At 39.9% G+C, this 25,283-nt stretch overlaps 1 protein-coding gene across 37 annotated transcripts in view; it reads right to left on the reverse strand.

The window, feature by feature from the left end:
- DZANK1 (double zinc ribbon and ankyrin repeat domains 1) overlaps positions 1-25,283 on the reverse strand; it is an 86,933-nt gene that overhangs the window by 45,039 nt on the left and 16,611 nt on the right. For 24 of the 37 annotated variants that reach the window (XR_013535135.1, XM_078371444.1, XM_078371437.1 and 21 more), the window contains exons 7-9: positions 22,056-22,141; positions 13,323-13,440; positions 3,515-3,628 (exon numbers count right to left, since the gene is read on the reverse strand). Coding sequence is in view for 36 of the 37 variants with exons in the window: in XM_078371444.1 (XP_078227570.1) it covers positions 3,515-3,628; positions 13,323-13,440; positions 22,056-22,141 (318 nt within the window). In the remaining variant the exon portion in view is untranslated. The remainder of the gene's footprint in view (positions 1-3,514; positions 3,629-13,322; positions 13,441-22,055; positions 22,142-25,283) is intronic. The other 13 variants (XM_078371458.1, XM_078371451.1, XM_078371456.1 and 10 more) reach the window with 1 other exon arrangement.

A 25,283-nucleotide genomic window follows, 5' to 3' on the forward strand; every position in this document is an offset into this window, starting at 1 on the left:
GTAGGAGGATCATTGAGCCCAGGAGGTCAGGCTGTGGCAAGCCGTGACTGTGCCAGGGCACTCCAGCTTAGGTGACAGAGTGAGACCTTGTCTCAAAAAAAAAAAAAAAAAAAAGAAAATGGCCAATAGATGCATTTGTTAAGTGAAATAAACAAGTTGCGAGGAAAAGTATATGACATGATTTCATTTTTGTTTAAAAAACCAAACCAAACCAAATCTAAATGTATGACTATATATAAATATATTTCTGTGAATCTAGAAAAATACATAAAAGGACACCCTAAGCTGCTAACATTGGTTATTTCAGAGAAATAGAAATGGAGGTAAAGTGAATAAATTATACACTTTTTGGTATATCTTTGGATTATTTGTTACCAAAAGTTAGGTATTAATTATTTTAAAGAAGTAAATTATAAAACCTTCTCTTATCCTGAAATAGATATCTTTGCCATAGGTCAAATACAGAAATTTCTGCTACTGTATCTTTTAATCCTGGCAGGAAAAAAAATTGATAGAGCAAAATTCCTCAGCATTGACAGCGCCTTAAATCCACACAAGACAAGACTGCACCCGCCGTGGAATCTGTCTTCATCACAGAAGGAAGACGGCAGATGGTGCTTTTGCACTCAGCGGAGTGAGCTAGAGACCAATGCTGAAAGGGGGAGGGAGCTGTCAATGGCATGCTGTCACCTGCCGGGAGGTTAGGCTTGTTGGCTTCCGTATTCCCACCAACCTCAGAGGTGGCTGTCTGGGTAAGAATGTTAACTCAAAACCTGTCACACTTATGACATCTGGGAGACGCACTGGAATGAAGATTGGCAGGCCAGGGTTTCCAAACAGATGTCCTTCTGTAAGTAGAAGCAGTAATAGAGATTGTCTGGCATAAAAAGTCATGCATTTCTGTCCAGGATCAGCCACAAATCAAGTCTGGTTAAAACCTGTCCCTGTTTTCAACCTTCAGGGCCCACAGGGAAAAATCTGAGCTATTAAGTCTGGTAGAGAAGAGACCATCTCCCACAACCCACAGCAGCCCAGCATTGCTTCAGCCCAGCAAAACCAAACTCCTTGCTCCAAAAAGTTTTGAGGCACATTTTCTAAATCTCGTCTTTGAATTCATTGTTGGTTTCCTCATTATATGTCCTAACTTTGGCCCACCCATAAAGGAGAAGTTGTAAAATTATTCCGATTATAACTTATCATAAGTTATAAAAATCTCTCTTATAAAAAGTACCCTACAAGAAAGAAGCCACTCCTGGATTTAATGCTACTTATCACTGTAGATGTCTTGTGTTTATTCTCAATATAGGATTTACAACAAATTGAAGGGAAAAATTACTTATATGTACCTTTATGTCTCTCCGCCTTCCCATAAAATGGGAAAAATTCTAGATTTCAGATACTGAAGATGGTGTTACATATGTTGAACTTAGATCACAACTAACATTTACCCCTATTCTTCCTGTTTTGAATAGTCCAAAGAGTTTGCAATATTATCTTCAAACATCCTGAATAAATGTATTAAGAAGAATAGATTCTGCTGTGATTGACAGAACACCCAAAATAACAGAGGCTTAAATAAGAGAAAAATAGATTTCTCTCTCCCATATAGAAGAAGTCTAAAGACAGACTTCCAGGACTGTATGGTGGCTTCCTGCAGTATTTTTGTTTGTCCCTTTGTGTGAGACAGAGTTTTGCTCTTGTTGCCCAGGCTAGAGTGTAATGGCGCAATCTTGGCTGACCACAACCTCTGCCTCCCTGGTTCAAGCAATTCTCCTAAGTCAGCCTCCTGAGTAGCTGGGATTATAGGTATGCATCACCACGCCCAGCTAATTTTGTATTTTTAGCAGAGACAGGGTTTCTCCATGTTGGTCAGGCTGGTCTTGAACTCCTGACCTCAGGTGATCTGCCCACCTCGGCCTCCCAAAGTGCTGGGATTACAGGTGTGAGCCACTGCACCTGGCTTCTGCAGTAGCTTTTAAAGCATCTTAGGTTTGAAAATAGTCATCACACAAAAAGATCAGTAAATTTTCCTCTACCTGACTTTAGCCTGGTCAGTTTTTCAAAATCTCATTTCTGAAGGCTCACACAGCCTTGGATACTTGCGAACTCTTTATGCTAAAGAGAGCTCGAAGGTGGAAGGAAAAATGGACTTCTCTTTTCTCTGAACACATTTTGCCCATATACAACACACAAGACCATCTTAGAAGTGTTATGGACTGTACATTAAGACCATGCACTTCCCTTACTGCTAAAAATTCTTGGTTTTCTTATCCCCCAAATTCCCTCTATTAAATCTATTTTATCCTCTAGTGACCTTTACTTGGGATTAAAGAGGATGTAAATGGGACTATAAATTGAAGAATGGAGAAAAAATTTAGTTGTATGTTTAATGAACAACTAAAAAAATTTTCACAGTATGATATCACCGTTCTAGCCAAGTTTTTTGGATGTTAAGTGATGATACATAACTTTTTCTTTCACGTGACTAGTTCTAGTCATTCTTTTTCTCCGTAAGAACCTATAATCAAATAAAGCAAACAAAAGTATGAAACCACTTTAAGGACAAGATTATAAATCAATACTAATTGCAATGTTGAAGTTTAAGCATATGAAGTAAAAAATTGTCTACGTTAGCTGTAGTGCGGTTCATCCTCCAAATCCATGTTCATGGAATACAATCCTACATATCTCTCTTAATTTTTGTTGTTGTTGTTGAGAGGGAGTCTCTGTTGCCCAGGCTGGAGTGCAGTGGCACGATCTCAGCTCACTGCAACCTCCGCCACCCGGGATCAAGTGATTCTCCTGCCTCAGCCTCTAGAGTAGCTGGGATTACAGGCACATGCCACCATGCCCGGCTAATGTTTTTGGTATTTTTAGTAGAGACAGGGTTTCACCTTGTTGGCCAGACTGGTCTCGAACTCCTGACCTCAAGGTGATCCACCCACCTCAGCCTCCCAAAGTGCTGGGATTACAGGCGTGAGCCACTGCGCCCCAGCCATCTCTTTTAATAATTATATAGATCCTATTGGCAAGTTAAACTCTTGGACAGCATGTCTTACCAAAAATGAGAATGGACTTTGTTCTTGTATATTAGCTTATCAATTGTTACCCCATCCTGGCTGGGCGTGGTTGCTCACGCCTGTAATCCAGCACTTAGGGAGGCTGAGGCAGGCAGATCACCTGAGGTCAGGAGTTTGAGACCAGCCTGGCCAAGATGATGAAACCCCTGTCTCTACTAAAAATATAAAACTTAGCCAGGCATGGTAGTGCTTGCCTGTAGTCCCAGTTACTTGGGAGGTTAAGGCAGGAGAATCACTTGAATCCAGGAGGCAGAGGTTGCAGTGAGCTGAGATCATGCCACTGCACTCCAGTCTGCGTGATGGAGCAAGACTGTGTCTAAAAAAAAAAAACAAAACTGTTACCCCATCCCACCAGCTGAAAAAGGACATATACCTGTTCAGAGATTGCTTTCTATGTATTTCATTCATGTTTTTACAGAATCTCATTTCGTTACCTTCAAATGGAGGCTTGCCTGTGGCTGCAGCTGTAGAGCAAGAGGGGCCTCGCACACCACGCAGATGGGAGTGTTCATGGGTACCAAGCTTCTGCATTCTGCACATAAGCCCATCTGCACAAGGAAAAGGTCCAGTTTACCCTGCACGTAAAAACTGAAGGCATGAATAGATCTTAGAATATAAGGTTTGGTCTACAGCTATACCACCCTGAACACTCCGGATCACATCTGATCTCAAAAGCCAGGCAGGTCGGGCGTGGTTAGTACTTGGATGGGAGAATGTAAGGTTTGATTTGTTTTTGTAAAACAATTTTTAAAATAATTACCTTTATAAAGATATGCTAATTACTCTGACTTGACCACTGCACATTGTATCAAATAACACCACATGTCCCATAAATATGTACAATTGTTATGTGTCAATTAAAAAGTAAATAATAGAAAATAAAATAGCAATATTACATTTCTTATTATTTTATTCCTATTAAGAGTAAAAACATGTTTATTGTAGAAAAGAGAGATGTTAAAAAAAGAAAAATATCCACAGGAAATTAATTTATAGCATGATAGAATGAGGAGGTCTATAAATCCTCTTCCCTAGAAGGAATCACAGGCCTGGTGCAGTGGCTCACGTCTGTAATCCCAGCACTTTGAGAGGCCAAGGTGGGAGGATCACCTGAGGTCAGGAGTTCAAAACCAGCCTGGCCAACATGGTGAAATCCCTGCTCTACTAAAAACACAAAAATTAGCCAGGCATGGTGGCAGGTGCCTGTAATCCCAGCTACTTGGGAGGCTGAAGTGGGAGAATTGCTTGAAGCCAGGAGCTGCAGGTTGCACTGAGTGGAGATCACATCACTGCACTCCAGTCTGGGTGACAAGACTGAGACTCTGTCTCAAAAAAAAAAAAAAAAAAAAAAAAGTAATCACACAGTCAGGCAATGCTATCAAAAAGCATGCACTTCAGCAATCTGAAAGTCATCAAAAGGCAGACGACAAATTGAGAAGTTCCTGAAAATGACTGAATTGCAGAAAAGAACACTAAGCTCTGTGTGGTTGTTGCCTGGGCTGCCCCCTTCTCCCCTAGCTTTGTCAGTGTGGTGGCTCTACTGGGGCAGGGCCGGCTGTGAAAATTGGAAGTTTTGTGACTGCAGATGGGCAGGGCTCTCTTGATTTGGAGTACTGTTAAGGTGACAATTTTGGTGGCAGGCAAACAAGGAAGACCAGTCTGAGATATCTCCCCTAGTCTGAGATAATGAGCCTGTTTGAGGTTAATTGATGCACTGACTGGCAAACTGGCCTAGGATTTTACATGCAGTTCCAGGAGGTTTTTCAATGATAGGGGCTTCATAGCTCTCCATATATCCTTAGTTGACTGGAGGTATGCACATGAGCAGTATAAACCAGAGTAGACCCAAGCCACCCACGCAGCCCTGGCCAACATAATGAAACCTTGAGACCAGCCTGGCCAAGATGATGAAACTCTGTCTCTACTAAAAAGACAGAATTAGCCAGGTGTGGCGGTGCATGCCTGTAGTCCCAGCTACTCGGGAGGCTGAGGCAGTCAGGTAATGCTGTCAAAAAGCAACTACTTCAGCATCCTGAAAATCATCCACAGGCAGATAACAAATTGAGAAGTTCCTGAAAATGACTGAGATGCAGAAAAGAACACTATGCCCTGTGTGACTGCTGTCTGGGTTTCCCAGGAACTGCACATAGAGATGCAAGAGAGCTCAACATAAAGTAAAAGCTGGGGCTGAAAACAGCCTGAGGTTTGAAAGCTACCCAGCTGACACACAGATCCATCAGCAGGGAGTGGATGCCTTCCTGGATGGAGCTACCTGAGCACAATCTCTGGCTAATTGAACACTATGATATGCTAACCCAAAAGTAACATGAGGCTTAAATATAAGAGCAAGAAAAAGCTGCTGCTCTACTATTTACAATAGCAGTTTTAGAACCAACCCAAATGCCCATCAATGATAGACTGGATAAAGAAAACGTGCATGTATACACCATGGAATACTATGTAGCCATTAAAAAAATAAGTTCATGTCCTTTGCAGAGACATGGATGAAGCTGGAAGCCATCATTCTCAACAAACTAACACAGGAACAAAAAACCAAACACTTCATTTTCTCACTCATAAGTGGGAGTTGAACAGTGAGAACACATGGGCACAGGGAGGGGAACAGTACACACCAGGGCCTGTCAGGAGGTGGGGGACAAGGGGAGGGAGACCATTAGGAAAAATACCTAATGCATGTGGGACTTAAAACCTAGATGATGGTTGATGGGTGCACCAAACCACCATGGCACACGTATACCTATGTAAGAAATCTGCATGTTCTACACAAGTATCCCAGAACTTAAAGTATAATTTTTTTTAAAAAGCTGCTGTTCTGTCTATGGAGTAGTATTCCTTTGTTTCTTTACTTCTCTAACTAAGAAAAAAATTAAAAAATAAAAAGCCTGACACTAGTGATCACACACTGCAGGGGAGACAGACATTAAAGATTTAATCCAAGTAAACAAAACACAAATCAACAACCTTCAGGGAAAAAAAAAAGTCAGAATCCAAAGTTGCTAGAATATGCTACCTGAAGTAGTCAAGGAAAAAATTATGAGACATGCAAAAATTAAAGTGACCTACACTCAGGGGAAAAATAGTCAACGATCCACAGAGATTATCTGAGTGCCTTTAGATGCTAGATTTAGTAGATAAAGATTTCAAAGCACTTATTTTTTTTTAATGTTCAAAGAACTAAAGGAAACCATGTTTGATAAAAATTAAAGTATGATGATAATGATCTGACTGATAGGGAACCTCAATAGAGAGATAGAAATTATTTTTTTAAAAAAAGAATTAAATCAAAGCCTGGAGTTGAAAAGTAAAGTAAATTAAATTTTTAAATTGCCAGAGGGACTCAACAGCAGATCAGATATCAGAAAAAAGAATCAGTGAACTTAAACATATAGCCCAAAAACAGAAATTATCTAATCTGAAGAACAGAGAGAAAAAAGACTCAAGAAAATAAGCAGAACATCAAAAACCTATGGGGCAAAATCAAGCACAGCAAAATATGCGTAAAGGAGAGAGAAAAAGGGACAGAAAAAGAATTAAAGAAACAATGGCCAGTATTTCCCACATTGGGGGAAAACCAAAACTCAGCAGATCCAATAAGCTCAATCAATCCCAAGAAAGCAAACACAAAGAGACCACACTTCAACACATTATAATCAGACTGCCGAAGGTCAAAGACAAAGAGAAAATACCGAAAGTAGCAAGAGAAAAAACTACTTATGTATCAAAAACCATGGGGGGCAGAAGACAGTAGAGTGAAAATTCAAAAGGCTGAAAGAGAAAATAATTGCTAAACCAGAATTACATCTGCAGCAAACCATCCTTCAAAAGTGAAGGCAAAATCAACATTCCGACATACACAAAGACAGAGAGAAATGGCTAGCAGACATATCTCACAAGAAATACTGAAGGAAGTTCTTCAAGCTGAAAGGAAATGACACTAGATGATCACTTGAGTTCACAGGAAGAAGTGAGAAGACCAGATATAATAAATACGAGGGCAGATGACTCTGTAGACGTTTTATCTCATCTTCTTTAAATGACATGATTGTATAACACTGCATTTTTTAGTTTATAACATATATAGATGCAATATATATGGTTATTACATAAAAGATAAAGGAAGAGAATACTTAAGCAATGTTAACAAAAAGAAAGAAAGGGGCGGAGCGCAATGGCTCACACCTGTAATCCCAGCACTTTGGGAGGCTGGTTGGGGGGGTGGGGGGGAAATCACTTGAGGTCAGGAATTCAAGACCAACCAGCCTGGCCAATATGGTGAAACCCTGTCTCTACAAAAAATACAAAAATGGGGCCGGGTGCAGTGGCTCAAGCCTGTAATCCCAGCACTTTGGGAGGCCAAGGTGGGTGGATCACGAGGTCAAGAGATCGAGACCATCCTGGTCAACATGGTGAAACCCCGTCTCTACTAAAAATACAAAAAATTAGCTGGGCGTGGTGGCGCGTGCCTGTAATCCCAGCTACTCGGGAGGCTGAGGCAGGAGAATTGCCTGAACCCAGGAGGAGGAGGTTGCAGTGAGCCGAGATCGCGCCATTGTACTCCAGCCTAACGAAACTTCGTCTAAAAAAAAAAGAAAAAAAAATACAAAAATGAGTTGGTTGTGGTGGTGCATGCCTGTAATCCCAGCTACTCAGGAGGCTGAGACAGGGGAATCGCTTGAATCCAGGAGGCAGAGGTTGCGGTGAGCCGAGATTGTGCCACTGCACTCATTCCAGCCTGGGTAACGAAGGGAGATTCCGTCTCAAAAAAGAAAAGAAATAGAAACAAAGGGGAAAGGAGAGAAAGTTCTATATTTTAGTAGAATTGAGTAAAATTATTCTAAAATGGACTGTGATACACCCCATCTTCCATGATGTGATTATTATATATTGCATCCCTGCCTTAAAACATCTCATGTATCCATAAATACACATACCTACTATGTACTCACAAAAATTAAAAAGCAAAATTAAATAAAATAGAATGTGATAAATAAAGTCCATATTGTAATCTCCAGTGTTTAAGGTAACTTTAAAACTAGTAAAAAAAAAATCAACAGAAGCATTAAAATGGCACACTAAAAATAACAAAAGAAATAAGACAAAACCCAACTAATGCTGTCTACTAGAAACACCTTAAATTCAAAGACACAAATAGAGTGAAAGTAAAAGCATAGAAAAGGACTTACAATGCAAACAAAAGAGCTAGGGTAGCCACATGAATATCAGAGAATAAAGGACTTTAAGACAAGAAGTATTAGCATAGACAAAGAGAGACATTTTGTGATGATAAAAGGGTCAGTAAGTCAGGAAGATATAGTAATTACAAGTGTATATGAACATACTAGTCTGTTCAGGCTGCAGTAACAAAATACCATAAAGTGGGTGGCTTGTAAACAACAGAGATTTATTTCTCCGAGTTTTGGAGGCCGAGAAATTCAAGATCAGGGTGCCAGCAAATTTGGTATCTGGTTAGGGCTTGCCCTCTGCTTCCCAGATGGCGCCTTTTAGCTGTGTCTTCATATAATGGAAGGGCAAAGAAGCTCCTCTGGGCCTCTCTTATAAGGGCACTAATCCCATTAATAAGGGGTTCATCATCATGACCTAATTACCTCCCAAAGACCCAACCTTCTAACACCATCACCTTGGGGATCAGGATTTCAACATATGAATTTTGGGGAAAACACAAAGATTCAATCAATAGCATGGACGTAACAGCAAACCCCCAAAATACCTGAAGCAACAACTACAGGTCAGAGTTGAGATTAAGACTCCATCTATCAGGAGGCTGAGGCAGGAGAATTGCCTGAACCCAGGAGGCAAAGGTTGTGGTGAGCCAAGATTGTGCCATTGCACTCCAGCCTGGGTAACAGGAGCAAAACTCCTTCTCAAGAAAAAAAAGACTCCATCTATCACCTGAGCACCTAAAGCCCCAGCTTTACTCGGGGATCACAGTGGTGTTTTCAATCTCCAAGAATTAGCATGAATTTAGAGCCAGTATCAGATTATTCCCCCAAAGATTGGGGCATTTTTTTTCCTTAATGCACAGTCACTCAATTGAAAGCAACAAATCCCCTTGGGGAAGCATTCATAAGGACACATGCACACGAATGTTCATTGCAGCACTGTTTACAATAGCAAAGACCTGGAACCAACCCAAATGCCCATCGATGATAGACTGGACTGGGAAAATGTGGCACATATACACCATGGAATATTATGCAGCAATCAAAAATGATGAGTTCATGTCCTTTGTAGGGACATGGATGAATCGGGAGAACATCATTCTCAGCAAACTGACACAAGAACAGAAAATGAAATACCACATATTCTAACTCACAGGCGGGTGATGAACAATGAGAACGCATGGACACAGGGAGGGGAGCACTACACACTGGGGTCTATTGGGGGGAATAGGGGAGGGACAGCAGTGGGGGAAGCTTGGGAGGGATAGCCTGGGGAGAAATGCCAGATGTGGGTGAAGGGGAGGAAGGCAGCAAAACACACTGCCATGTGTGTACCTAGGCAACTATCTTGCATGTTATGCACATGTACCCCAAAACCTAAAATGCAATTTAAAAAAAAGATTTCTTATATGTACTTGCAAAGCTCCAGGGTCCTTCCCTAAGGAGACCCAGACTCCCCTTCAATCAAGAGACTCTGAATTTATGAACTGACTTATGTCTAGAAACTGGGTGAGGAACTTGGTTGCTCCAATGCAGTGGCTCAAGTCAGTTTTTAGCTACATGACCTAGCATTTTTCAATTATACAGACCAAGCAATATACTAGGAGACTGCCCATGTATCATTCCTAGGAATCCCACCATCAGATTCCTCTTACAGAAATATCATGGCTGTCCTTGTCTTTGGCAGTTAAGTGCTGCCACTTGACTTCTTCCACTCTGGGATCTCACCAGCTCCAATGAGATCAGGGAGCCCATGTAAATAGCAGCATCCCCGATGATCATATCTGTCCTATAACGAAAAGCAGCCACCAAACTTTTTAAGGATGCACCTGCTCCTCTTGTTAATGTATGCCTTGATATCTTAGTGATAGAAGTGTCTTCTGGGACTTCTTGTGAAACATAGGTAAGAGTCAGGGGTGCAAGACACACATATCAAACACACTCCAACTTTCTATTTGCCTAAGTCTTTCCCTGCTCCACATGATGCTGGGTGTTATGGACTAAACTGTGTCCCCCGGAATTCATTATATTGAAGCCTCAACTGCCAATGTGATTATATTTGGAGATAGGTCCTTTAAGGAGTTAACTTATAAGAATTTATCCCAATTTCATGTTACATTGTCTCTATTTAGAATCTAGTCACACATATATTCCCCAAGACTCTGCTACTATATGTTAATAAAATCTTCCCCTTTGTGTGTGTAAGTTATTTCCTCTTGGATCACAGAATGCACCTGTCTTCCTACAGCATGCTGGGTTGTGTCCCTAGAATGTGACAGGTGGTTGTGATGGGTCTAAACCACCTGCAACAACCTGTGAGGAGAATAAACATCCCCTTTCAAGCCATTTGCCCAGGTGAGATTATCACAAACATTTCAAGCAAATGAAGGCTGGTATCCTCAGACAGGGGTATCCTCAGACAGAAGGGCATCCTCAGACATAAGAGTAAACTACATCCACTGGCCAGGAGGCACAGAGTGACAAGGATACAAGACTGTCAGTTTCATCTGGGTCCCACCTGCCATCTCCATCTGAGTTTCAGGACCACATTCCTTCCCAATTAATGGCCTTTCACATAAGAAATGTGGTGGTGATCAGGTGAATGCAACTGACATTTTAAGTTCCCAATATACACAATGTAATTTCTGTTTGATTTTCATCAATATAACCCTGAAGCTATAAGAAATAGATTATTTTGAGCTGTCATAGGAGATCTCTGGCTCCTGCACCATGACTTAAAGGTCTTGAGCTTGTCATTTTCTTTCTGTGAATGCTCCCATGGACTCAGGAGAATACATCCTCCACAGTTTTTGTAGTCATGGTCATTGTCACTGTCATAGAGTCAAATGCAGCAGCTACTTGGCCACTCAAGACACTTGCTTCAGTTGGCACTTCATCACAATCAGCCGCAGGTGTCAGGGTGACTAACTGTGATGTCCCCTCATGCTGTGGATCACCAGTGTCCCATTTCCCATTGGCAAGGAGCTCAGTACTGCTCCCAAGCGAAGGAAAAGACCAAACCACTTCCAAAATCCCCTGTGCACAGGTTTATTTCCTGGGACCAATCCCAGTACCAATTCTGTCAGAGTCCAGTCAGGAGGCAGAAACCACAAGTAATTTGAACAGGAAATGTTCATAGAAATAATTATTAATTGGTAGCCAGGGCTTAACTACTAATGGGTAATATACGGAAATTCCAAACACAGGGAAGATCCCCTACCTCTATGGCTAAGACAGAGAGCCCAAGGAGGATCAAATTTGGAAGAGGCACTTACTTTGCCCCACACCTGAGGCTGAAATCAGACTTCATTGAATTGAGTGTGGCTGTCACCCACTGGATGGCAGAGAAGTTCACTGAGGTGACACATATCAGAGCTGGCAAGGAAAAAGCAGCCCACTGGGATCCAGTGGAACTCATTCAGAACTCCCCATCTAGGGAACATGCAGAACATGTGCAAAGTCAGACATAGAGATGCTGCTGAACTTGCTGGAAAGCTGCTACTGGGATGCCCGAGAGACTATCTGGAAAGCTGGCTGGGGTGCCAGTGGAACTCACTGAGAAGTGTCCACAGAAAACACTGAAACTCACAGAGTTCAGCACACCCAGGTATCCTAAAGGTTGGCTCACATCACAAGAGCAAAGAGAGAGGAGAGCACGCACCTCTGCATCTCTTTACTGAGACTCTCCGAGAGTCTTGGGTCTAGAAGTAGGATCCTGCCCCTTTGAATCCCAGAAGCCCAGCTCAAGCAGGACACAGTAAGCACTCAATAAATGGTTGTTAGCTTAAATTACAAAGCTGTTACACATTACAGCCTATTGTTGCACTAATAGAAATATAATGGGGGGGGCAATCTAGTTGTTTTAAAGTTCATCATGCTAAATATTTACAATCGCTGATAACCTTTCCTCCTTGTAAAAACCAAGTTGGCTGTGAAAATCCCTTTCCAGGCAAGTAGAAAATAATTTCGGTATTGCACCAACTGATATAAATAGAGCAAAATCAAACCAATGGGACTCGTTCATATTTTGTTTTCTGTATTGTCTTCTTTCACTAACACATTTAGTCCAGAATCTCTACAAGCTGCACACAATGAATTTGGCCCAATTTGGTGTTATAGTCTGTTTTTATTTAAAATCACCTCCCACACTTATTTCCTAAGATTCTGCCACTATATATTAGCAAAATCTTTAAGGAATTTAAAATATATCACTGAAGTAAATTAAATCAACTTCTACAAAAATCTTGAGCAATGTATTAGAAGAATATTAAAACAGATAATAACCACTTAATGCCTGACCCCTTGCTTGAGGCATAACTCAAATCAAAACCTTGGACTTTGAACTCAATTAGTGACTTTTTCTTAGTAACTATCTTTTTTCTTCACTCAGTGATTCTTCACTCAGTATCACAGATTCCTTTATTTCATTTTCATCTCTTTATTTCTAGTCCAATAAAAATCCCCAAAATTTCAAGCGCTAAAAAAATGAACATGTTTGGTAAAGGTTTTAATTTTTAGCAAGCCAAATATGTTTTTTAACTACCTCCAAAATTAGTAGTGACATAATATCAACTATCATCTACCCTCAATCAGCCAAAGCTATTACATTTAAATACGCAGATCAGTCTATAGACTCTTTGGACAGCATAATACATCTTATGGATATATAGATATATAGAGACATAAAGTAATTGGTACTTCCCTTCATTAATTTCTAGAATATATTTCCTTATTACACACAGGATACGAGCAGAGCTATCGAATGAATAGAAAACATTTACTTACTTATCCATGCATACCTCATTAAAATAGTAAGATTCAAATCTTTTTTGAGTCTGTGCTTCTGGCAGGCCACACAAAAGACACAGCATTGCAAATAAGTTTTTCCATGCTTAAGTAGGAGTGTGTAAGATTTCAACCAGCCAAAAATTCTTCCACGAGTATTTACGTGTGTGGTGCATGTGTACCAAGCACTCTGTTACTGCTGAAACAAAGGTCAGATCAACCAATGGAAGATGTTTTCAAGAATTCCGCTGCTCACCTGAGCTCCTTCCGGGGGTGGGAGACGGCAGCCAAATATGGGTGGGACAGGAGAGCCACATTCTTGACAGAAGCGAGCGAAGGGATCTGATGGGCGGGGGGCAAGGCAGTGGGCACACCTACAACAAAACAGGTTCCTGGTTGGCCATGTTCTGGTAGGTCAACATTAAGAAGACTGGTAAAAATCCAAAAGCGTTCAAACAGTTTTAAACACAAAATAAAAGCAGACCACTCTCGATGGCTATGGAACAAGTTCAAGTTCCATCTTGAACTTCCCTAGGTCACTTTATTAGAAATACTTCTCTAGGTCATTTTATTAGAAAGTGGCCTCACAGCTGAACACTCTGGTGTTCTATCCACATAGGCCAAGTCCATTTAACTTCCTGATCATGGCAAGAAGTTCATCAGCAGCCCTGACCCCACTTCTTGGTTGGGCTCTATCTGTCCTGTCACATTGGATTTGATGTGTATAAGGGTGAGCTCTGGGAATTCCAGTAATTTTTATATTATGCTTTTCTGATTTCCTGCTACTGAGCCCAGTCTAAGGGACAGATCTTGCTTGTGCATTAAACCCATCCTTTTTCTTTGCCCACTTTAGCTTAGTGTCCTCAGGACCTGCCCCATATCAAATTCAAGACAACAGCATCTGGCCCCATTTCTTAGGCAGCCAGACCAATCATTTAGCTCCTATTCACCTAAATGGGTTCTGGCTATCCACCAAAATGAGAGCATTCTTGGAATTAGGCTGCCCTGTATGTACGCTGCTACTGCCATGCCTTTCCAGACAAGTTGGGCTCCTGATCCTGTGACCTATCTGTCTGATCTGCTCCTTGGCAACTTGGAGGCTTAGATACTGTGCACCGGATTGCCTGGTTGCCCGTGCTAGTCTCCACTGGAGACTGGAATTGAGCTTACATCCCACTGGAGTTGAGCTTACTTCCCATATTCTTACCCTCTTTAGTCCTTCATTGATGCACTAATGCACCAAGGTTCCACCACATCTCCAGCATGGTCCCACCCACCAGGGCAATAACAGTTCCCTCTTTTCTATGCCCAAAGCTCATGAAGTACAATCTGACTGTCTCATTCCTCTGATGTGAATTGAGGGCATAGAGCTGGGAATCTCAGAAGGTCAAGGTAACTGGAGCTTTTAGGAAAGAATACCAGAGAAGAGCTGCAGGGAGAGCCTCAGAGTTTTGCAGAGGGTCACCCTCAAGTCTTCATCTGGGTACCTGATGAGTGCATATGATGGAAGAAACCACTCAAGGTCAGAAAGTAAATCCCAAAGGGGAACACAGAAAACAATATTCAGGATTCATACAGGGCTGGGAAGCTCATGCTTATACCCCAAAGTAGAAAAAATTCATATTTACTGAGGTATCAGTAAGAATACTCTCTATATACTCTAAATACCCCAATTAGAACATAGGCATTGTCAGATACAGTTTTTTAAAAAGAAAGACCTAACTACACGCTGTTCAGCTGCTCAAAAGAACTCAACTTTAAATAGAGACATAAATAGATTCAATCAAGGGTGGTATAGACACACACACACACAAACACACACACATCTAAAGAAAGAAGGAGTGGCAACATTAACATCAGAACAAGTAGGTTTCTGAGCAAAGAATATCAGCAGAGTTAAAGAAGTTTATTTTATAATGACAAAAGAGTCATCTCAGCAAGAGGACCTAAGAATCCAAAATGTTTATGTACTTAATAACAGAGTGTCAAAGTACATGAAGAAGAAACTGATAGAAATGGAAATGCAAGAACAAATAGGCAAATTCACAATTACAGTCAGAGATTTCAATATTACTCTCTCAATAATTGATTACATGATAAAGAGAAAATCAGTAAAGACAGAGAAGAATTAAACAATACCATCAACTAAATTAACCTAACTGATGTTATAGTACACTTACTCTGGCAGAATACACATTCTTTTAAAGTGCACATAGAACATTTACCAATCAAATCATATATCTCTTCTGACCAAAAGTAAATAAATTTGACATAAACACCAAGCCATGTACACTGGCTCATACCTGTAATCCCAACAATTTGGAAGACTGAAGTCTTAAAAAAGAAAACATTCAGAAAATTAGAAACAGGTTAAAATTACCTCAACCTGGCTGGGTGTGGCAGCTCACACTTATAATCCCAGCATTTTGGGAGACTAAGGTGGGCGGATCACCTGAGGTCAGAGTTCAAGACCAGCCTGGCCAATGTGGTGAAACCCCATCTCTACTGAAAAAAAAAATACAAAAATTAGCTGGGTGTGGTGGTGCACACCTGTAGTCCCAGCTATTTTGGAAGGCTGAGGCAGGAAAATCACTTGAACCTGGGAGGTGGAGGTTGCAGCAAGCCGAGATTGCACTATTGCACTCCAGCCTGGGCAATAGAGCAAGACTCCATGTCAAAACAAAATGAAATTAAATTTAAAAAATCATTTTAAAGAAGAATGAGACAAAAGTGTCTACTTTCACCATTTCCATTCAAAACTATTATATTCAAAATTACAGCCAAGGCAACAAGTCAAAACAAAAAGAAAAGGGATCCATATTGGAAAGGAAAAACGATAACTCTTCACTTGCAGGCTGTCCAATGTCCTACGTAGATAATCCTATGGAATCCATAAAAAGCTAGCAGAATAAATGAATTTTATAAGACTCCAATATATAAGGCCACTAAGAAAATCAAGTGTATTTTATATTTCAGAAATGAATAGAAATTGAAATGTTTTATCATAGCAAAAAATCTATCTATAATATGTTATAATATATAATATAGATTCTTCTCAACAATTTTTAATTGTACAGTATAGTACTGTTAACTACACACACATTGTTATAAAAAGATCTCTGGAACTTTTTCACCTTGCGTGAATGTAACTCTATACCCATTGAACAGCCTGTTTTCTCCTCCCCTCAGCCCCTGGCAACTACCATTCTACTTTCTGTGAGTTTCATTACTTTAGATACTTCATTTACGTGGAATCATGCAGTATTTGTCTTTTTGTGAGACAGTGAAATTTTATAAGCACTTGCAGCAGGATACACTTGACAAAAGATGTGTAAAGCTTGTGAAAAGGTAGGGTTGAAAAGTGAAAAATAAGAACAAAATATGTATAAAGCTTGTGAACTGAAAACTACAAACATTAATCAAAGAAATTAAAGAAGACCTAAATAAACGATGAGATATAGCATTTTTATGCATTGTAAAACTCAATATCATTAATACGTGAATATTCCCTAAATTGATACATAGATTCAATACAATCTCAATTAAAACCACAGCAGATATTCTGTAAAAATTGAAAAGCTGATATTTAAATTTGAAAATGTAAAGGACCTAGAATAACCAAAATACCTCTGATAGGAGCAAATAAGCTAAGGAATTTACAACTTACTTGGTTTTAAGATTTATTATAAAGCTGCAATAATTGGCCAGGCATGGTGGCTCACACCTGTAATCACAGCACTTTGGGAGGCCGAGGTGGGCAGATCACAAGTTCAGGAGTTCAAGACCAGTCTGGCCAACATAGTGAAATCCCATCTCTACTAAAAATACAAAAAATTAGCCGGGTGTGGTGGTGTGCACCTGTAATCACAGCTACTCAGGAGTTTGAGGCAGGAGAATCATGTGAATCCAGGAGTGAGCCGAGATCGCACCATTGCACTCCAGCCCGGGCAACAGCGCAAGACTTCATCTCAAAAAAAAAAAAAAAAAAGCTGCAATAATCAAGGCAGTGTGGTAGTGAAAAAAAATGTAGGGAAACAATGATGGAAAAAATAAAAAAGAGAAACAATGATGGAGAAGAACACAAAGTCCACAATTAGATCCATACAAATAATATGAATTAATGTTCAAATATTCCAAAAGTAATCAATGAGGAAAGATCATTTTTTCAAAAAATTGTACTGGAATAACTGAATATCCATATGCAAAAATATGAACCTCAACCCTTATCTTATGCCATATGAAAAATTAACTAAAAATGGATCACATACCTAAGTATAAGAGATGAAACTAAAAAACTTCTAGAAGAGAAGAAAGGAGGAAAGCTTAGTCAATGAAATACATCTTGGGTTTGGGAAAGATTTCTGAATAATGATAAACCAAAAATAAAATGTAAAAAAAAAACAAATAAATTGGACTTCATCAATATTAAAAAAAAAAACTTTAGCTCTTTGAAAACACTGTTAAGAAAATGAAAAGCCAAAGACTGGGAGAAAATATTTGCAAAAATGTACCCATATAACATCTGACGAAGGAGAACATGTATAACTCTATGTCAGGACAAACAGCAATCCTCTAAAAAAAAACTCTATCAGAAGAGATGCATGATGCATTTTTTAAAGGCAAAAAGTTTGAACAGATACTTCACCAAAGATGCATGCATGGAAATAAACACATGAAAAGAGGCTCAGCATCATTAGTCACTAGGGAAATGCAAATAAAAACCACAATAAGATACTGTTCCAATCTCATTAGAATGCCCAAAATAAAAATAAAAGTTAGTAAGGATACAGAGAAAATGGAATTCTCATATATTGCTGGTGAGAATGTACAATGGAACAATCACTTTGGAAAGCAGTTTGGCAGTTTCTTTTAAAAAGCATATACCTGTCATATGCCTCTTCAACGTATTTGCCCCAAAGGAAATGAAAACGTGTATATATAATGACTTTGGGGTTTTTAAAAATTATTTTATTATATTGGTTAATTTTTATCAATTTATTTACTTATTTAGAGACCAGGTTATGAGACTGGCTTACTTTTGTACATACAATGACTTCTGTACAAATGTTCATAGCAACTTCATCTGTAATAGCTTAAAATTGGAAATAAATTCCCATCCATAAGTGAATGGATAAACAAATTGTAGTATATCCATACAATTGACTATTCAGCAATAAAAATAAACAGATGTTTGTTACAAGAAACCACATGAATGATTTTCAAAATAGTTATGCTGAATGAAAGAAGCCCAGGAGAAAATAGTACACACGGAATCACTTCATTGTCATATGGAGTCACATGCAAGTTAAGCTACGGTGACAAGAAGCAGATCAGTAATTGCCTGTGATGAAGAGGGGTGAGATGAAGGAGTCACCAAATAGGGTGAAATGTAGGAAATTTTTGGCGGGGATGAACTTACTCATTTTCTCGATTGTGACAGAGTCATGGTTACATATATACAAACAGAGTCAAATGAACTTTAAATACACACGCAGTTTATTGTATGTCAATTATACTTTTTTTTCTTGAGATGTAGCTTCATTCTTGTTGCCCAGGCTGGAGTGCAATGGTGCAATCTCAGCTCACTGTAACCTCTGTCTCCTGGGAACAAGCGATTTTCCTGCCTCAGCCTCCCAAGTAGCTGGGATTGCAGGCAAGCGCCACAAAGCCTGGCTAATTTTTGTATTTTTAGTAGAGACATGGTTTCTCCATGTTGGTCAGACTGGTCTCAAACTCCCAACCTCAGGTGATCCACCTACCTCGGCCTCCCAAAATTACATTTTTTAATAGCTGTAAAAATTTAATTTAAAAAGTTGGACCATGATCAAGTAGGATTCATCCCGGGGATGCAAGGCTGGTTCAACATACACAAGTCTATAAACGTAATTCACCACATAAACAGAACCAAAAACAAAAACCACATGATTATCTCAACGCAGAGAAGGCATTCGACAAAATTCAACAGCCCTTTATGCTAAAAACCCTCAATAAACTCGGTATCGATGGAACGTATCTCAAAGTAATAAAAGCTATTTACGAAAAACCAACAGCCAATATCATACTTAATGGGCAAAAACTGGAAGCATTCCCTTTGAAATCTGGCACTAGACAAGGATGCCCTCTTTCACCACTCCTTTTCAATATAGTACTGGAAGTTCTAGTCAGAGCAATCAGGCAAGAAAAAGAAATAAAGGGTATTCAAATAGGAAAGGTGGAAGCCAACTTGTCTCTATTTCCAGACGACATGATAATATATCTAGAAGACCCCATCGCCTTAGCCCAAAAACTCCTGAAACTGATAAGCAACTTCAGCAAAGTCTCAGGATATAAAATCAATGTGCAAAAATGACAAGCATTCCTATACACCAATAACAGACTTAAAGAGAGCCAAATCAAGAACGAACTGCCATTCACAATTGCTACAAAAAGAATCAAATATCTAGGAATACAACTTACAAGGAACGTAAGGGACCTCTGCAAGGAAAACTACAAACCACTGCTCAACGAAATAAAAGAGGACACAAACAGATGGAGAAATATTCCATGTTCATGGTTAGGAAGAATCAATATTGTGAAAATGGCTATACTGCCCAAAGTAATTTACAGAATCAACACTATCCCCATCAAGCTACCATTGACTTTCTTCACAGAACTGGAAAAAACCACCATGAACTTCATATGGAACCAAAAGAGCCTGCATAGCCAAGTCAATTCTAAGCAAAAATAACACAGCAGGGGCATCACACTACTGGACTTCAAACTATACTACAAGGCTACAGTAATCAAAACAGCATGGTACTGGCACCAAATCAGAGATATAGACCAATGGAACAAAACAGAGGCATCGGAGGCAACACAACATATCTACAACCATACAAACTTTGATAAACCTGACAAAAACAAGCAATGGGGAAAGGATTCCCTGTTTAATAAATGGTGTTGGGAAAACTGGCTAGCCATGTGCAGAAAGCAGAAACTGGACCCCTTCCTGACACCTTACACCAAAATTAACTCCAGATGGATTAAAGATTTAAACACAAGACCTGGGACGATAAAAATCCTAGAAGAAAATCTAGGCAAAACCATCTAGGACATAGGAGTAGGCAAGGACTTCATGAACAAAACACCAAAAGCATTGGCAACAAAAGCCAAAATAGACAAATGGGACCTAATCAAACTCCACAGCTTCTGCATGGCAAAAGAAACAGTCACTAGAGTGAATCGGCAACCAACAGAATGGGAAAAATTTTTGCAGTTTACCCATCTGACAAAGGGCTGATATCCAGAATTTACAAAGAACTCAAACAGATTTACAGGAAAAAAACAAACAAGACCATTCAAAAATGGGCAAAGGATATGAACAGACACTTTACAAAAGAAGATATACATGAGGCCAACAAACTTATGAAAAAATGCTTATCATCACTGGTCATCAGAGAGATGCAAATCAAAACCACATTGAGATACCATCTCACGCCAGTTAGAATGGCGATCATTAAAAAATCTGGAGACAACAGATGCTGGAGAGGATGTGGAGAAAAAGGAACACTGTTACACTGTTGGTGGGAGTGTAAATTAGTTCAACCATTGTGGAATACAGTGCGGCGATTCCTCAAGGCCTTAGAAATAGAAATTCCATTTGACCCAGCAATCCCATTACTGGGTATCTATCCAAAAGACTATAAATCGTTCTACTATAAGGACACATGTACACGAATGTTCATTGCAGCACTGTTTACAATAGCAAAGACCTGGAATCAACCAAAATGCCCATTGATAATAGACTGGATTGGAAAAATGTGGCACATATACACCATGGAATATTATGCAGCAATCAGAAATGATGAGTTTGTGTCGTTTGTAGGGACATGGATGAATCTGGAGAACGTCATCCTCAGCAAACTGACACAAGAACAGAAAATGAAACACCGCATATTCTCACTCATAGGTGGGTGATGAAAAATGAGAACACATGGACACAGAAAGGGGAGTACTAAACACTGGGGTCTATTGGGGGGAAAGGGGGAGGGCCAGTGGGAGGGGGAGGTGGGGAGGGATAGCCTGGGGAGAAATGCCAAATGTGGGTGAAGGGGAGAAGGAAAGAAAAGCACACTGCCATGTGTGTTCCAACGCAACTGTCTTGCATGCTCTGCTCATGTACCCCAAAACCTAAAATCCAATAAAAAATTAAAAAAAAAAAAATCTGGAGACAACAGATGCTGGAGAGGATGTGGAGAAATAGGAACACTTTTACACTGCTGGTGGGAGTGTAAATTAGTTCAACCATTGTGGAAGACAGTGTGGCGATTCCTCAAGGCCTTAGAAATAGAAATTCCATTTGACCCAGCAATCCCATTACTGTGTATATATCCAAAGGACTATAAATCATTCTACTATAAGGACACATGCACACGAATGTTCATTGCAGCACAGTTTACAATAGCAAAGACCTGGAATCAACCCAAATGCCCATCAATGACAGACTGGATTGGGAAAATGTGGCACATATACACCATGGAATATTATGCAGCAATCAAAAATGATGAGTTTGTCTCCTTTGTAGGGACATGGATGAATCTGGAGAACATCATTCTCAGCAAACTGACACAAGAACAGAAAATGAAACACCACATATTCTCACTCATAGGCGGGTGATGAAAAATGAGAACACATGGACACAGGGAAGGGAGTACTAAACACTGGGGTCTATTGGGGGGAAAAGGGGAGGGCCAGTGGGAGGGGGAGGTGGGGAGGGATAGCCTGGGGAGAAATGCCAAATGTGGGTGAAGGGGAGGAAGGCAGCAAAACACACTGCCATGTGTGTACCTATGCAACTGTCTTGCATGTTCTGCACATGTACCCCTAAACCTAAAATGCAGTTAAAAAAAAAAAGTTGGAGGTGGGCAAAAATGTCCTATCTTTAAATTCTCTTTGACCACAATGTATCTTTGTAGGATTTAAGACAGAGTAAAGAGAATGTGACACTTACTTGAGGAAGTCTGTCTCCCTTTGAATTCTCATTACCTCCGTGCTTGTCAAACACTTCTGGCCACTTACATGTGCAAAACCGGGAGACTAAAAGTAAGAATATAGGGATATATAGAGAAATACACAGTCAAAATAACATGGTAAAGGCTATGGTATAGTAAAAGTCCATTACAAATCATTATGGGTGAATACACATAGACACACAAAAAGGAGTAATAGATACTGTAGACTCTAAAAGTGGAAAGGGTGGGCAAAGGTGAGGGTTGCAAAGCTGCCCGTTGGGTGCAGTGTTCATTATTTGGGTGAAGGGTACCCTAGAAGCCCAAACCTCACCATTACACAACATGTGTAACAAACCTCCATCCCCTTAATCTATAAAAATAAAAAATCATTATGAGGAGTAATGTAATTATTACTCTAGTATCTAACATTTATAAATTATTTAAAGTGCTATTCATAATCATTTACATATATTTTATTAAAAATTAGAGTTTACGATAAAAAATACCTGAGTTTACCAGAAAGACCAGATTTTAGAATGTAAACCCATCTCTACTAAAAATACAAAAAAAATTAGCCTGCTGTGGTGGTAGGTGCCTATAATCCCAGCTACTCAGAAGGCTGAAGCAGGAAAATCTCTTGAACCCAGGAAGCAGAGGCTGCGGTGAACTGAATTCCATCACTGCACTCCAGTCTCAGTGAGAGTGAGACCCTGTCTTGGATAAATAAATAAATAAATAAACTTCAGTATCCATTTTTCTCAAAAATTGTATCTCCAGGAAACCAAAGGACTCACCTATAAAAACATGTGCATCAAGCATCTACAGTTATCCAGAAACATTTAACTCCCTTCAATACATGTTTGATATAATCCACTTTGTATCAGGTACTGTGCTTGGTGCACAGAAAAGGTCAAAAATAAATACTACATGGTCCCTGCCCCATAAAAAGCTGAACTCGCAGACACACAGAATAACTGAAACACAATGTGTTCAGGAGGAGAACATCTTTGTGTTGACTCCCATGGGAACCTAAAGGAGGGACTAATCACATTCATTTGCACCAGGAGAGAAGCGCTTCTCAGAGGTAGTAACATCTCAGGGCCTGGCAGAGTAAAGAAAAGTGTGTCAAGTGAACAGAGGACAAAGGGAATTCCAAACAGAGGAGATCCACAGGCAAAAGCACAGTGGCAGGGGAGTGGCGTATCCTGACACTCAGGTGCCTTGTTGTGATCTAGGGGCCCGAATGGTAGGAGAACAGGACAGAAAGGCTGGAGAAGGAACAGGAAGGGGAGAAGCTAAAACTTAGAGGGTCTGATATGGTCAAAAGTGCCTGGCATTTCATAGCCATTGTCTCCTTGACATGTCACAAAGACCCTAGGAGGTGGGTAATATTTGCATCTTATTCTATGTTTGTAACATTTCATTTTGATACACTGTAATTTCAAATTTCCAGAAAAGTGGCCAGGATAGTACAAGTAGCTCCTGTATATCCAGCTCAGCCAATTATTTATGTTAACATTTTGCCCCATTTGCCTTGATTTTCTCTCTCTGAATCATGTGAGAACAAGTAAGCTGCAGTCATGCTGTCCTTTTGCCCTAAATAATTGAGTGCATTTCTTTAGAACGAGGTTTTCCTCTTGCATCAGTGTTCAAAATCAGAAAAGGTAATAGTGATACAATACTATAATACTACCTCAGTCACAGGTCTTTCTTCAGACCTCATCAGTTGTGCCAATGATGTCCTTTACAGTTACGTATTTTTTCCTGATCCAGTACTATGTCACACTTGCATTTAGTTGCCATGTCCCTTTTATCACCTCTAATCTGGAATAGTTACTGTTTTAAGATTATATATATTTTATATATCATATATATATATTTTTTATATATATTTTATATATCATATATATATATTTTTTATATATCATATATATATATATATATATATTTTATTTTTACTTTTAAAAAAATTCCGAGTCAGAGTCTTTTTCTGTCACCCAGACTGGAGTGCAGTGTCACAATCATAGCTTACTGTAACCTTGAATTCCTGGGCTCAAAAAATCCTCCCACCTCAGTATCCAGGGCAGCTAGTACTACAGGTATGTGCCACCACTCATGGCTAATTTATTTTTTGTTGAGACAGGGTCTCACTATATTGCCCAGGGCTGGTCTCAAACTCCTGGCCTTAAGCAATCTCCCCACCTTGGTCTCCCATAGCACAGGGATTTCAGGCATGAGCCACAGTTTCCAGCCAATCTTGACGTTTTTGAAGAGTAATAGACCAGTTAGTTCATAGAATCTCCTTCAGTTTGCTTTTGTCTGCTGTTTCCTCGTGATTTATTTCCTCAGTCACTCATTTTGGCACCAATTCCAGGGAAATGATATTATGTTCATCTCCGGGCATATCAAGAGGCTCATATAATCCTCCCCTTTGAGATGAGGATGCTGAGGCTCAGAAAGATTGAGTCCCTTGCTCAAGTTCACGTTAATAGTACATGTACTGAACTCAAGCCTACCTGAGCCCCCTAGACTCCTACTCTACTGTAATGTCTATGTGCTCAGTAGGACTTCAGACTTTATCCTGTAGGCAATAGGGAGCAGTCAGAGGTTTTTCATTGCTTTTGTGCCACATCTAACATGGCCTCGGCTGGGTGTAGTGGCTCACGTTTGTAATCCCAATACTTTGGGAGGCTGAGGCAGGAGGATCACTTGAGGCCAGGAGTTCAAAAACAGTCTGGGCAACATAGTGAATCCCCATCTCTACAAAAAGAAAAATAAATAAATAAATAAATAAATAAATAAATAAATAAATAAATAAATAAGTAACATGACCTAGACCAGAAGTCTCAAAGTGGTAGTCTATTAGCCAAATCTGGCCGGCCATGAAGTTTTATTTGGCATTGGCTTCCATAGTGTTTCAAGATTTGAACTAATTGTCAAAACTTTAAATTGTTATTACACATAAAGATGTAGGCTTCTGGTTTCTCATGCAAATTCATTGGATGTAGCAATACTGAGCCTTCAGACCTTCTTGCTATTGGTTGGCTGGGGCTGGGTAGAGTGATTCCTTTAACTGGCTGGAGTATTTCACATTGTCAGAGAACCTGCAACTCTCATGCCCCTATGGTATGGCCAGGTGTCAGTTGTCATTTATCCTCCACCCAGGCTGCATCATGCATTTACTCTGCTGCCTGACCCCTGCAGGTTCCCTCAGGCCAGATGCTAAG

The sequence above is a fragment of the Callithrix jacchus genome, chromosome 5, assembly GCF_049354715.1.
Source record: "Callithrix jacchus isolate 240 chromosome 5, calJac240_pri, whole genome shotgun sequence".
Classification (NCBI taxonomy): domain Eukaryota; kingdom Metazoa; phylum Chordata; class Mammalia; order Primates; family Cebidae; genus Callithrix; species Callithrix jacchus.